At 47.0% G+C, this 15,305-nt stretch overlaps 1 protein-coding gene across 1 annotated transcript in view; it reads left to right on the top strand.

Annotated features, from left to right (window-relative positions):
• Nucleotides 1-15,305, top strand: part of nbeaa (neurobeachin a) — a 123,894-nt gene that overhangs the window by 80,673 nt on the left and 27,916 nt on the right. The window contains exons 14-27 of the mRNA XM_076274894.1: nucleotides 2,544-2,623; nucleotides 4,016-4,078; nucleotides 4,428-4,525; nucleotides 5,065-5,157; nucleotides 8,186-8,294; nucleotides 9,030-9,111; nucleotides 9,274-9,397; nucleotides 10,105-10,297; nucleotides 10,868-11,915; nucleotides 11,955-12,082; nucleotides 12,291-12,508; nucleotides 13,110-13,263; nucleotides 13,997-14,020; nucleotides 14,593-14,670. Of these exons, the coding sequence (XP_076131009.1) occupies nucleotides 2,544-2,623; nucleotides 4,016-4,078; nucleotides 4,428-4,525; nucleotides 5,065-5,157; nucleotides 8,186-8,294; nucleotides 9,030-9,111; nucleotides 9,274-9,397; nucleotides 10,105-10,297; nucleotides 10,868-11,915; nucleotides 11,955-12,082; nucleotides 12,291-12,508; nucleotides 13,110-13,263; nucleotides 13,997-14,020; nucleotides 14,593-14,670 (2,492 nt within the window). The remainder of the gene's footprint in view (nucleotides 1-2,543; nucleotides 2,624-4,015; nucleotides 4,079-4,427; nucleotides 4,526-5,064; nucleotides 5,158-8,185; nucleotides 8,295-9,029; nucleotides 9,112-9,273; nucleotides 9,398-10,104; nucleotides 10,298-10,867; nucleotides 11,916-11,954; nucleotides 12,083-12,290; nucleotides 12,509-13,109; nucleotides 13,264-13,996; nucleotides 14,021-14,592; nucleotides 14,671-15,305) is intronic.

The raw sequence follows: 15,305 nt of genomic DNA, 5'->3' as shown, positions 1-15,305 counted from the left end.
AGAAAGTTGAATTATGTCTGTGACACAGGACTAGCTCGCAGGAAATGGAAAGGCTGGCGTTAGTGGATGAACATGGTTGGCTGTTGTGTGTTGGTGCTGCACCTGAGGTGATCATATCAGGACAGGGAGCTGATGGCTGCCCCATTGCAGCGCTGGTGGGTCCCAAGATAACGCTGAGTTATGGCTGCTCTCATCTCCTGCTTTTCCCCCCCTCCTCCTCCTCCTTACTTCTCCTCTTTCTTCTTGCTAATGGAGGCAGGAGCGGAGTCGCCATGGTAACAGTGTTTGCCCTCCCAGGGCTGGGAGGGGTGCAGGCAGGTATCAGGTCTCCATGGTGATTATTTACCCACAGTGCCACCACAGACCACAGGCCATCGCTCAGCCTCACAGAGGTGCTGCAGTGAATCAGTGTGTCTATTGGACTTAGCTAATCCACTGTCTCTGGACGACGCCACAGAAACTGATCAGCAAAGTAGGCGACAACAAGTACAAATAGAGGTGATCTTGAATTAAATTTCAAGCAGCACTGAGGGGTTTTGTTGTAAAACTAAGAAGCTAACTTTGTAAAAGGCATACAAACGCATGCAAACACCAAAACAGCTTGCTTACATGCCAAACTAGTATCTCTTGGTGATGACATAGATGACATTGTCACGCTGTGAAAGTTTTGTTGTCTAACACATACCACCGAATTAAATGAGTGCTTAGCCTGGGTGACTAGTACAATCAGCACTGTTTACCTGTCACTCGCATGACCATCACAAATGATTCCAAAATGTTCTATAAAAGCATTCTTTAAAAAGCCATGTTTAGGTTTAGGTTAACTTGACTGGATTTGTTCTTCAAACTGGCTTTGTTTGGTCCAAACTCCAAAATGCTGATGGAGCACTGGATCATGTGCTTGCCTTGACTGGAGATTAATTCACTGAAGCAGTGCTGTAGACATGGCCAGGTCCCAGCCATAGGGATCACAGCACGGCCCCTACACACACACACACAGACACAGAGCTCCAGTCACATCCGATGAGGGTGCTGAAATGGAGAGCAATGCTTCCAGCCACTGCACACATGCTGCAGGTGTGTGACAAGGTCGTCCACCAACCCCCTACAACACACACACACACACACACACACACACACACACACACACACACACACACAGATGGCACTGAGCCAGGGGCGGGGGTGGATGTGGGGAGAGGGTGGGGTGGGGTGACTGGAGTGTCGCATGCGGCTCCTGGACCCAGTGGCGCCACCCAGCTGCCTCCTCGCTCACACACGCTGCTCTCCTTCCAGCTGCAGGGACACTGCTGCATACAGTGCACACTCAGGAGGAGAGGGGGATAGAGAGGGAGAGAGAGAGAGAGAGATGATGGTGATTTTTTCATCTCATCTTTAGAAACCTCCCGTCTGGTTAATTAAATTAAAGATGAGAGGGGGATGGGTTCTTATATATACGTGTGTGGGTGCGTGTATGCGTGCGTATTTGCATGGGTGTGTGCATATGTGTATCTACATGCATATGTGTATGGACGTGTGTGTGTATCTACATGCATGTGTATGGACGTGTGTGTGTGCGCGCACTTGGTTGTACACATGTATATGGTTTGACACCAGAGTTTAGATTCCCATAGCTGGAAGTAAAGTGGGTCAGCGCGTTACTCGGTGGGCCTGTATTCCCCTGGCTGCATGTTAAGTGCAGAGGGGCTCTTCTGGGCTGGAGGCCGCTGCTCCACTTTCCTTAACCCTCTGTGACGGCCACGGGCCTGCAGTGTGGTACACACACACACACACACACACACACACACACACACACACGGGCACTATCTCATGGAGACATAAATGGAGGTAGAAGGATGTTTTGTTTTGTTTGCTTTGTTTTTTAGTGTTTTGGTATTTCAGAGACATTTTGTTAGTGAACACATTTGCAGTCTTGTGAAGGGTCATGAGCTCAGTGGGGTTTCTCTCTCTCTCTCTCGCTCTCTCTCACACACACACTCACTCCCTCTCTCTCTCTCTCGCTCTCTCTCACACACACTCAATGTCTCTCTCTCTCTCTCTCACACTCTTTCTTTCTCTCTCTCGCTCTTTCTCACACACACTCAAATTCAAATGGTGCTTTATTGGCATGACAAATATGACACTTGTATTGCCAAAGCAATTGTTACATAAAAGTACAGTATCAGGATCTAAGCAATTATACATAGACAAGGGATAGGGGTACATGGACACATGGGTACATGGTACACACTCACTTTCTCTCTCTCTCTCTCTCTCTCACACACTCTCTTCCTCTCTCTCTTCCTCTCTGTCCTTCTCTCTTGCCCTTGTTCTTCCTCCCAGCCCTATAAAACATCAGATGTATATTAATTTCACTTTGAAGCTATACTCACTCACAGCACTGCTGGTACAGTACACCCACACCTTTTACTTGATGCTTTTACTGTGTAGGTAGATATTATGTTTATATAAGTGTGTGTGTGTGTGTGTGTGTGTGTGTGTGTTTGTGTGTGTGTGTGGTGTGTTCTGGTCTGTGCTTGCAGATGGACCCCGGCCCACTCAGAAAGAGGTGATCTCCCTCCGTGCGTTCATGCTTCTCTTCCTCAAGCAGCTCATCCTCAAGGTAAGGGCAGCCCACTCCGCTCCTCTGGACTATATATAATACTGACCTGATTTGCGGTACTGTATATGTGGAACGATGGACAGGCCGTTTGTCGAGTGTCGAGATACTGTTATAAAGCTGTATTCTACTCAATAATCTCAGGATACTAACAAGATTAAAATCTGATTTAGAAAGCACTTCTATATACAGTATATACCCTGCATTCACATAAACATACAGGCACCACTTTTCTTGCTGCTGCTGCTGACACAAGTTCTCTTTCTGACGACCATTGGTTATTACATAACATATTACATAACTATTTCAGTTGAAAACACTCTTTAATTCAGAGTTCACATGTCTATATTTCCAGTGTCTTCACACATGCCCGTACTCCCGTCTGTAGCTCAGTTGCTGTTGCTGTGCTGCCACAACAGGCTTCAAAACCCTATTATCCTGTTTTTCTTCTCAATCTATTTGTGAGAACGACGGATGTTTAGCAGATCATCACTTCAGACAGAAGATGTCACGAGCTCCAGGCTGTTGTTTTTTTGTTGTTTGTAGAAGTACACCCCGGTTGCTGGGCAGCGTTGCTTATTCTCATTTGAAGGCTAGCGTTTTTTTGCCCCCCTTCCGGATTGTTCCTTCGTCTCCTCCATCCTGTGATTCATCCCATTCGCCGTGCTCCGAGACGAGGGACGAGAGTTGAGGAACGAGACACACACTCCTACCCTGCGGGCATTAGGCCTGATTGCATTCTGAAATGGCAACTCGCCTAATTACTGCCGGCCTTTTGCGCATCATAAAGGAAAAAAAGCCACTTGTGTCCTCGGAATATGTTTTCCTGTCGTGTTCTTTATTTGTGAAGTTCAGAAAATAATCTCAGTCATCTGTGGGCTGGATAAGAGGACCGGTGGCAAAGTGAAAATATAAGATGATGTGCAGCGTTTACTTTCTCTCTCTCTCTTTTTAAAATCATGAATTGTTCAGCAGTTTAAGGCATCTGCTATGTCTACTGTTTTAAGGTGCATTAAAGTGTAGTTGTGTGTGAGAATGTAACGTGAGCTAGAACAACATCATGTCTGAATGCATCCTAGTGCAGTTGGCAGCAGATGCTAACACTCATAATCACACAAGTGGTGCAAGGCAAACAGTACTTTCAAAACACCATGTCAAACCCATAAACCTCTTAAAATAAGTTTGAATAACAGTGAGGGGTGTTCAGGTCAATACCAAACAGCTGGGACTGGATAAGCCAGTGATGAAATGGAAATAAAGCTACTTGAAAAACTACTTTATGCTCATGAATCACAAAACCTTCATACATTTCTTTTAAGGAACTCCTGTCCTGTTTCTTAAACATTATGTAAATCCTAAATTGTTATTTTTTTCTCCTGTGTGTCTGTTTCAAAGGACCGAGGTGTGAAGGAGGATGAACTGCAGAGTATTTTAAATTACCTGTTGACAATGCATGAGGTAGGTACAGCCGCCTGAAACCAAATATAGCACAACCCCACTGGCAATTTATTTTTGATTTGCAGCACTTGCAGTGTTACGGCTTGTATTGATGCCTCCACCTCATTCGATTTAGAACTGCTCAGATGTGCCTCTGTCGGAGTACAACTTGCAAAGAGATGTTCAAAATGTGTATTGATCTACAGTACACATTTGTCCTCACTCGTCTTCCCTCTCACTTTTTGTTTGCTTTCTCTCTTCCTCCCTCCCTCCCTCCCTCCCTCTCTCTCTCTTTCTCTTTCTATCTTTTTCTATCTCTCTCTCCTCTCATTCCTCATGGGTCCCTCTCTATTATCTCGCTCCACTGCAGGATGAGAACATCCATGACGTCCTGCAGCTCCTTGTGGCCCTGATGTCGGAGCATCCTGCCTCCATGATCCCCGCCTTCGACCAGAGGAACGGAATACGGTGAGCCCTAAGGGACAAACCATGCCTCGTTGCGCTCTCTCTTTCTCTCTCTCTCTCTCTCTCTCTCTCTCTCTCTCTCTCTCCCTCTCTCTCTCTCTCTCTCGCCCACCTGCCTGCCTGTCATTCTGCGCCTGTTTTTCCGGCAGGCCTCGGCTCAGGCGGCCCGGGCCTTACATAAGCGGGCATCGGCTTAGCCCTGTCATGCCCGCATCAATCACACTTTTCATGGCCCAGAGCGCACCGCGGGGTATTTAAGTGTCACATCCAGTTGCTTTCACCTCAGTTCTGTTACTCTTTTTCTCTCTTTCTCTCTTTCTCTCTCTCTCCACTGTTTCATCCCCCTGAAGCAAAAAAGGGGAAAGTTTTTAATTAAATGATGAAATAGATTCTTAAGAAGACTGAACTTTTTTTTTGTCTAGATAAGGGATTTTGCCTAGTGTGTGCGTCCATTGTTTGTGTTGTGTCTAGACTTTGATGAAGTGCTTGTCTATACACAGTCTTTGACAAGTAGCTGAAACCAATGACTTTTGTCCCTCCAGGGTTGTCTACAAACTACTGGCGTCCAAGAGTGAGAGTATTCGAGTGCAAGCGCTCAAAGTGCTTGGCTACTTCCTAAAGCACCTTGGCCACAAGTAAGTTCCTGACATCAAAAACTACTCCGTTAGCACCTGAACTTTCTCTTACCTTTTGTGTTTTGGCACATTTAATGATGTAACCTTACGATTCAATGATTTAATTGGCTGGTAGAGGATGACATTGAATAGGGAGTGTGTATATGCTCTGTTTACATTTGGACTTAAGGCATTTCTGCTTTTCTGCATAAATATCAATATAGAACTGTGCTTACATTTTTATTATACATGTAAAGTGGTCTACACTCAAAGCAAATTAGAGTACTTTCATCTCACGACTTCTCATCTCATTTTCATTTCAAATCCGTGTGTGGGGGTGTAGGGCTAAAACATCTGAAACTGTGTCACCATTTGCATGCTTATGAACTGAATTAAGTAGATAAAGAGAACAGCGACAAATGTGTGAGAGAACTGTAATTGATGTAACTGACCTGACCCAACTGAGCGTAAGAGTCTTCTCACTCCGAAAAGCCGTTTGTAATTTGTGTGTGGGGTCCTGCAGGGTGGAAGTGTTGGTCAGATTAGAGTGTCCATGTCAGAGATGACCGGCTCCAGTCTGGCTTGATGGGACTGTATTGTGGAGAAAAGTTGGCAAAGCCATGGGCACACATAATCAGCCTGATAAACCAACTGTTATGTGATGTAATGCCTTGTAATGAAGGCAAGTATCTAGGCAAATTCAGATGCGACAGCCCAACTGTGTCGTAGTGATGCCGTTAACGTCACCACCTGACATATGGTCGGTCCAGATTCCATTCCCGAACCTGTTGTTGCGAGTCTGTGGCATTTTGGATAAAAGTGTTTGTTAAATACCAGACAAACTGCCTCACACTTGCTCGTTTGTCAGTCCATAGACTTCTACACACAGTGCACGATCTGACCATGTGTGTGTTAGCCAGTTTGTCCTTCAAAGGCCCATTAGTTTCCAGATCTCTGGCCTTGTGTCTGCATCAAACAGACATCATGCCAGTGAGCTGCTGGCCACTGTGTCGCCGTGGCGTTTGTTGTCGTTTAGTTTTTTTTTCCCTCACCCAGCTCGTGGCCCTGTCCTCTCTGACTGGGCTGCTGGGATTGGCTTGTCATTGCTTGGCTATGATGGTGTGGGTGACAGGCCTTCTGTGAGATCCCTTTGTTTGTGAGTGCCTGTGTGTTTATCTACTGTGTGTGTGTGTGTGTGTGTGTGTGTGTGTGTGTGTGTGTGTGGATGTGGGAGAATGTTGTGAGCCGTTAATCGTAATGCGTGTGCGAGTCGCCCCTTGAGGATCGGAGTGTCAGCTGAGATCACGTCAAGCCGACGCCACTCCATGTATCTATTCATGGTGCCGCGTCTCTTACTGGGTGAAGCCACCCATAGCCTTGAATGGAGTGCAGGCTTCCCCCATTACTGACAGAGAGCCAACAAGTGAACAGCCATTAGCCTTTTATGTGTCTGCTCATGTGTCTGCCTATCTGTGTGTGTGTGTGTGTGTGTGTGTGTGTGTGTGTGTGTGTGTGTGTGTGTGTGTGTGTGTGTGTGCAGTATGTCTGTTTATTTTACTTTCCCCATCTGTCTATTCTCTATTCAGCTCTTCTGTCTACTGATCTCTGTCTGTCTGTGTCTCTGCCTTCCAGCGTCTGTGTCTCATTCATCTTGTCAAGTCTTGCTTGTAGGGAGAAGGTGGAGAGTGTGTACCTCTTCATGCTGATGTCTGTCTGTCTGTCTGTTTGTCTGTCTGTCCATCTGTCAGTCTGTCTAGACCAGTGTTTCCCAAACTTTTTTTCTGGGGACCCACTTTTTAAAAATGACAGACCATCGCGACCCATTTCACCACCAATATTGTTTTAGGCCACAGGTTCTCCAACTTTTCTATGCCTTCCCCAACCATACATTGCTATAGCCTAGGATCTAGATAGATAGATCCTGCTTTGAACACGGTTGTGTTGCATTTTGAGCACCATCAGCGTGAAAAGTTGGAAATGACTACTGAAAAGATTGGGGAAATTCTCTGATGTTGCGCAGTCGTCATTCGTCAGCATTAGTAAGCTGTTCCTGTATTTCTAAAAAAAAATGTTGTAGGCTACGTAGCGTTGCAGACAAATGGGTCCATAACACTGTGGACGTCAATTCCGATGTAAACAGCAAATAACTCAAGTCGTTATATGTTCTATTATATTATATTGTATAGTCGTTATGTCAGAACAAGAGGCTTTTGCGCAATAGCCGGACGAATGCGCCTTTACTTTGGAGTTAGCGAGGTAGAAAACGAGAGGAATAGTGTTTAAAATGTCCATTTAAATTGTAGCCTAATATAATGTACTGTTGTGCATTTTAAATAGAAATAAGAATGTGAGGAGGTTGCTAACTTTAAAGATTGCATCTAAAATCGAAACTATCTACATGCAAATTGAATAGCCTTATGTCCGGTCTATGGATGTCTGCTTTAGTTGACAGCATGGTCACTAGATTTTAATCGGTAAAGTTATCTGTGGTATCTGATGTTATCTGTTAATGTTCGTGCAAATAGGCGGATTCATGTCCCTTGTAGTTTGCAACTGTGAGGTACATGGCATGCGCCCCACAGAACGGTTTCATTTTGAGAGTAGTAGAAATCCATGCTCTGGCACCCCCTCTGCGATGCGTTCGTCCCCCAGTTTCATGCGCCAGTTTCATGAGCTTTTATGACAAAACCGTGACTGTGGTAGTTAACAAACTACATCCTAATAGAAAACTGTTAGTTTTCCTGGTATCAAATGACAAATGGTATCAGTTAGGCCTATAACACAACATAAATTGTGTTGGCGACCCAAATAAAATCTCCTGCGACCTACCCGTGGGTCGCGACCAGGGTAACACTGGTCTAGACAAGTCTGCTAGTCTCTCTTCCAATATGCTGAAGCTTATAGACTTGCATGGAATCTTCGTGCTGTCTGTTTGTTTGTTTGTTTATTTGTTTGTTTGTTTGTCAGGTAGTCAGTCTATCAGCTTGTCTGTCTCTCTCTTTGATGATCTGACAGAAGGTGTGTGTGTGTGTGTCTGTCTCTTTCACAGGAGGAAGGTGGAGATCATGCACACACACAGCCTCTTCACGCTGCTGGGGGAGCGGCTGATGATGCACACCAACACCGTCTCCGTCACCACCTACAACACCCTCTACGAGGTTTGTCACCCCAACAACACATCACATGCAATACAACCAGTGGTTAAAGGGCCTGTATGCAGTTTTTTTTTTTATCGTAAAGGTAGTTAGAAATATCATCTGAATGTGGAGAAACCATCATTTCAAAAGCATCTATGCTTGCTGTTGCCCAGATATCCTCTAAACTTGGTTAGCATGCAAACCAGTGTGTGCCTCTTGAAATACTACTTTGCACCACTTGTGGCACTGTGTTAAGTACAGTGCAAGTAAATAGAAAAGTGCCATTGCAAATTTAATGGTGCATTTGAGACAAATCGAAAGTACACATAGCGCTTTTAACAATAAGGGGATGGGATAGTCCCTTAATGATTAGGCTGTTACTAATTAGCATTCTTATCATTAATACAGAATGTTAGATTTACAAGACGTTTTGGATGGGTTTTTTTTATCCGGTATTTGTTCCACAGAGATTGCATTCCTCCGTAGCTTGAGAGCTGAGTATAACTGATAGCAGTGCACTGTGGAGCTGACCGCAGTACCACCATGCCTCTTAACACTGGTCATTACTGTGGTTACACTTGAAGCTATTCACCAGAGGGAAGAGAATGCCATGCACGTACTGAGCCTTTTCATGCTTCACGCTCCTCAGATATGGAGCCTTTCACTGGGCTCTGACTCAGTGTGACTCTGTGTTAATGGCGGGAATGTTCTCCAGGCGCCAGCATGTCTGAATGACTGAAATGTTTCGCATTGCAGATTCTCACGGAGCAGGTCTGCACTCAGGTGGTCCACAAGCCCCATCCGGAGCCAGACTCCAGTGTCAAGATACAAAACCCGAGTAAGATCCATCTCCCAGCAGCCAACACAGCGTCTGGCCTTCACAAACTCTTTAAGAAACTGTCTTTGTAGTGAGTTGTATGAGTGACTGAGATCATATAACATTGCCTAATGTGTGTGTGTGTTTGTGTGTGTGTGTGTGTGTGTGTGTGTGTGTGTGTAGTGATTCTGAAGGTGGTGGCCACACTGCTGAAGAACTCCACCCCGAGTTCAGACCTGATGGAGGTGCGGCGTCTCTTCCTGTCCGACATGATCAAGCTGTTCAGCAACAGCAGAGAGAACAGACGGTGAGTTCTGTTCCTGTCACACACACTCACACTCTAGCTCACTCAGACTAATGCAGAACATCTACATACATTCAAATGTATGCAGTGAACAAACACACACACACACACACAGACACACACGCAAATCACGTACACGAAAAACACACGCTCATCCTTGTTAGATGACACTAGTACAAGTGCAGATACAAACACACACACACACACACACACACTCACACACTCACCACCTCACTCCACCATCCCCCATGATGCTCCCTTTTGTGTCTGTGAAAGGCATGAAGAGCGTAGAGTGGCTCCTGTTTTCTCATTAGCGCCGCACAGTAAACCACTCACAGCACTCCTCCCCCCAAACAGCGCCACAGCACCTTGCTGCCACTCAAAGCCACTCACAGCTCCTCGTCGGCCAGATCTGAAGTGCCAGGCCTCGACGGCGGGCATCATTTATGTCAGTGTTGGCAGAGGTGGGCAAAAAAGGGGCACCTCAGCAGGCTTTACACTGCTGTGGCTGCTGTTGCTACCAGCACACGCCTAAGCGTACCCAAATGGATACTATTACTCTATGTCCATCATTCAGTGACATGCTGTATATGTGGTCTTCCCGATAAGTGTCACCTTATGTGGAGAACCTTCTGGTTTGTTCTAATGGGGGGCCTTTGTCTCTTTTCTCTTTTGTTTGTTCTGGATGTGATTTGTGTTGTCCTCCCCAGGTGTCTGCTGCAGTGTTCGGTGTGGCAGGACTGGATGTTCTCGCTGGGCTACATCAACCCCAAGAACCCCGAGGAGCAGAAGATCACCGAGATGGTCTACAACATCTTCCGCATCCTGCTCTACCACGCCATCAAGTACGAGTGGGGCGGCTGGCGCGTGTGGGTGGACACCCTCTCCATCGCCCACTCCAAGGTAAACGCTGACACTTCTCTCTTTCTTCTTTTTCCTCTTTCATGTCTTTCTGTGTATTTCATACTTTCCTCCGTTCCGGCGGTACGTTTAGCCCTTTTCAGAGCTCAGCCGGTGTCCGGATGGGTCCTGTGATGTGTCTGGAGCAAGCGCAGTCACACTTTTTTCACCAATTAGCATAGCAATCAGCAGAGCCCCCTGCTCGCTGGAGGACATGATGGAAGCTAACCTTGCCAATGACAAAACACCATATTAAAGTCCAGACTCACTGAGGGGATAAAAATGCGGATCACAACCTTCTTCACCCTCACTATGCACAGACAGCCCATTTACATGTCACTAGACACCCCATTCAAAAACAGTGGACTCTCTCTGCATGGCAATGTTTGGCTATGGAACATCACTTCACATAATGATGTCAATCACATCTGTTGGCCATTCTAATGAGTAATATCTGAATGTTCATCATATATATCATCTATATACAGTACATGGCCTTTAAAGCCAAATGCATACGTTGATGATGAATTGGCCAACTTGGTTGTTAAGTCTGCCTCTCTCTCCCTGTGTTAGGTGACTTATGAGGCCCACAAGGAGTACCTGGCTAAGATGTACGAGGAGTACCAGCGTCAGGAGGAGGAGAACATCAAGAAAGGCAAGAAGGGCTCGGTGAGCACCATCTCGGGCCTGTCAGCCGCGCCCGCGGCCACCGTCAACGGCACCATGGAGATCCGTGAGCTGGACGACACGTCGCAGACGCAGACGCCTGAGAGCGAGGCCGACTACAGCGAGAACGCCGACTCGTCCCGCAACCTGCTGGCCGAGTGCAAGGGGGTGGAGGGTCCGGCGGGAGGGGAGGCGACGACCGCAGCGGTGGCGGCGGCGGTTGGGGCTGTAGCAGGCCCCGCTGGCGTACGGGTGGAGGTGCACGACCTGCTGGTGGACATCAAGGCGGAGAAGGTGGAGGCCACGGAGGTGAAGCTGGACGACCTGGACCTCTCTCCGGAGGTGCTGGGCGTCAGTGGGGTCAGCATGAGTGGAGGAGGCAACGGCGGGGTCAATGTTGGGGTCAGCGCGATGGAGAACGGGCCTCTCGTGGAGGTCGACTCCCTGCTGGACTCCAGCTACTGCGCCAGCATACACAAGCTCAATGGCAGCCTGGCGCCCAAGGAGCACGAGCTGGCCGGCATCCACGCAGGCACCAACAGCAGCAACAGCCTGGACGACGGCTCTAATCTGGGGCCGCTCATCACGCTGGCCGACGAGAAGGACATGCCCAGCGTGCCCAGCAACAACGGCTTCCTCTTCCCCAAGGGCGACGAGAAGCTGCTGCCCTCGTTGGCATCGCCGAGCCCCACCACCGAGCCCCTGGTGCTGCCCCCAGTGGTGGGCACTGACCAGGCGTCCAGCGCCAGCGACGACCTCAGCCTGCTGGCGCACATGACCACTTGCGGCTCGGACCTGGGCCAGGCGACGTCGTCGACGGCAGCGGTGGCGACGACGCCCGGGGGAGCGGCCGGCGGGCTGCCCGAGGACGGACAGTTCAAGCTCCAGAACTCGCTGGTGGACATCAGCACGCTGGCGGAGGCGGAGGCCCGGGCCTCGGCGCGAGCCCTGGAGAGTGGAGAGGGGGCAGAAGGCGCCTCGGCGGCGGCGGCAGGCCTGGAGGGAGACGCGGCGGCCGCAAAGGCGACCGGAGACGCCGCTAGCACCACCTCGGACACGGAGAGGTCGGACGACGGCAAGGACAAGGAGATGAAGAAGATCCAGACCACGGCCACAACTCAGGTGAGGCCCCTCACAGTCCTCCGTCTCATCTGGTTCCACTTCCAGTAGAAACACCTGGCTTCGTCTTAGTTTTATTGCATAATGGCAGATGTACCATCAACATCGGATAATGGCCAATACAGATGGTCTATGACTTGTATGGTCAAGTTCTGCATAATAGTGTCTTTTATGGTGTGGTTTAATCTGGATCTTTCCCTCCGCTGTGTAGGCCATGCATGGGCGCACGGCCAGTCAGATGGAGAGGGACCTGCGGGTGGACCTGGGCTTCCGTGGGATGCCCATGACGGAGGAGCAGCGGCGGCAGTTCAGCCCGGGCCCACGCACCACCATGTTCCGCATCCCCGAGTTCAAGTGGTCACCCATGCACCAGAGGCTGCTGACCGACCTGCTCTTCGCCCTGGAGACAGACGTGCACGCCTGGAGGAGGTGAGAAATCCAATAGGGGGCGCTATCTCAACAAACTCTGGACTTTTGCACAGATTAGGCCATCTTACGTTTTAAAAGGCTCTTTTAGACAATCATAAAAGGTGAAGTTTAGTAAAAGATACCTTAATTTAGTCCAGGCATAGTTCAGATGTCAATATGTCCATCTGGAATAATGTGATTAAGCCTATTTTAATAATGACACCTTTCAAATTAGTACTTAGCCATATTCTTGACCATAGCTACTGCTATTGTCTTTTTAAAACTAAGAAAAGGCTTCATTGCTTTGATGTTAAAATGCAAATGAAATGGGAAGTGCAGTTGGCATAATTGCAAAACATAATTACTGTTGATAAGCTATTGCCTGCCTGGAGACATTTCATGCTAATAAATACATTTCATATTTTGTTCTTTTATCAGCAGTCAGACACTTTGTTTGCAAAAACATGTTAGTAACTGAAGCAAATGAACAGTAGCAAATGAACAGTGTTTGATATTTTAGGCTAATTTAAAATAATCTGTGTGATTTCATGAACTATATCTGTATAATACTCGTTCAGCGCTTCTACTCTAGCTGACTGTTTACTTCCTGTCTGCTTTGCAGCCATTCCACCAAATCCGTCATGGACTTTGTGAACAGCAATGAGAACATCATTTTTGTACACAACACTATCCACTTGATCTCTCAGATGGTGGATAACATTATCATCGCCTGCGGGGGCATCCTGCCTCTGCTCTCTGCAGCCACGTCGCCCTCTGTAAGTGGCTAGCTAGTGCCCTCTGCTGGCTGGAAGGGCAGGTTGAGCCCAGGTGGTGGGGAAAGCAAGGAGATTTTAGTACTGTTTTCTGAGACAGGAACTGCTCAGGGGATGAACAGCAGCAGCTTTAGGTTTTCTGTATGTTTTTTAATAAAATGAATTTATTCTAGCTTGTTATTATTTCTGTAAATAGTGGTAGGGGAAATAAAAAGGAACAGAATATATGACTTAGCATCAGACGCACATGGAAGAAGGGTCTGCTGCAGAATTTCCTTTGACTCTCTATAACTAATCTGTCTCCATACCTTTGTTTTCATAATCTGAAGTAACTGAATTGGGTGAGCCCATTTTTTTCAGTCCAAGTTAATGAATGCCACTGGGGTGTAGTGGACGTATTTAATTAGCTGTGTTTATCAAAGCAGAATAATCAAATCGTTAAACACTTTATGTAATGTTCCACCCAAGTTCTCCACATAGAGGTCCAGCACCCGCAGTGGCATTGCATTCACAACTGGCTTGTGTTTCTCTGCATCTTCTCTAACACTTCTGTTGACCCTTAGTTTACTCACAACTAAACCGTTGCAGCCTACAGAGGAGACAGTTCTAATCTGTACCTATCTGCTTATTTGATTTTAATACCCTTTTCTTTTTGTTCTTTTTTTCTTGTCTGTATTCTTCTGTTTGCTGTCTTCTCTCGTCCTCTTCCGTCTCTTTTTGTCTTGTGCATGTACAGAGTTCTAAGGTTAGTGCGAACGCTGTAAGTCCCCGTTTCTTTACCTTTTTTATAACATCTTTATCAATATCCTGTTTGCCTTGTGTTTTTACCCTATTAGTGCTTTCCACTCTGAGTTCAGTAATACCAACTAACGTTCCCTTGTCATTTCTAAAGTAGCGTTGAATAATGATGATGTAATTGGTACTTTCCCAGTAGACCTCAAACTATTTTTTTGAAACCATTGAATGGCAGTGGATTTTTTTTATCTAAGCCTAGCAATCTCTATTCACCAGGAAATAGTCTAGAAGGTTCCGGCAGATTCTTCCTGCTAATGACATGAATCTGTAATATACTATGACAAGAAAATCAATGCAGACACAAGCCAGGAACAGGGATAAAAAGCCCACAACCCCACAGACCCAACCAGATTGCCAGTCAAAACTACCATTCTGTGCTTCGACTCACATGCATGGTGTCGCAATACAAATGAATCCAGACCCTGACTATCTTGAAGTCCAGCCCTGTCCACAACATGACATACAGTAGCTCAATATAAAGATAGAGTGAACACATTGAAATATTTATATTTACTCTACTCTTCATTGACACGGCAGAAGGAGTCAGGCTCCTCAAAGGGGGCTAAGGGTGGCGAGGTGACCCCAGTGCCAGGGGGCACAGGTCCAAAGGGAGAGGTGGGTAGCTGTAGCTGCCGGGGAAGTGTCCATTGGGGAGGGTGAGAGGGAGCACGGCTAACTGGTCACAAATCACTGTCCACACCGTTGCGTGTGTCATGTCCTGCCCACTGGTTCACTAAATCACCCCCCCCCCCTCCCCCCTCCCTCCTTCCTCACCCCTTGGCCTCTCCAGGGCCCCAGATTTGTGTGGGATCTAACTGTAATTCCATATCACCCCTGGATGTTGTGGATTTATACTGATAGTTTATTTAGCAGTTCTGTTTATACGGCCATTGCTATATATTTACCTGAAGGGGACCCTTGTCCACCACCCCACTCTCTTCACTGTCCTGCATGGTACAGTGCACATGTGCGTTCACAGTGTGTGTGTGTGTGTGTGTACATATAGGTTTGACACAGAAATTGTTAGAGTGCACCTCCATAAGATGTCATTTTCTATACACTTGTATATGAAAAATGAAAATAGCATTTTTATAACTGGCTCCTTAAAGGCATAAAGAGCTTTATACCTTTATACGCTTAAACACCAATTTCACTTGTGAAATAGTTATGCTTTGACACCTCTGCTGTGGTTAAAATGTTGCAACATTGTGCCTGCACGTGTGTGTGTGTGTGTGTGTGTGTGTGTGTGT

Source organism: Alosa pseudoharengus, unplaced genomic scaffold, assembly GCF_046254945.1.
Source record: "Alosa pseudoharengus isolate Yale_2024_CS ecotype anadromous, Long Island Sound unplaced genomic scaffold, YU_APseudo_1.1 YU_APseudo_1.1_scf_8, whole genome shotgun sequence".
In the NCBI taxonomy this organism is placed as follows: domain Eukaryota; kingdom Metazoa; phylum Chordata; class Actinopteri; order Clupeiformes; family Clupeidae; genus Alosa; species Alosa pseudoharengus.
This window is presented reverse-complemented; position numbering and strand designations above follow the sequence as displayed.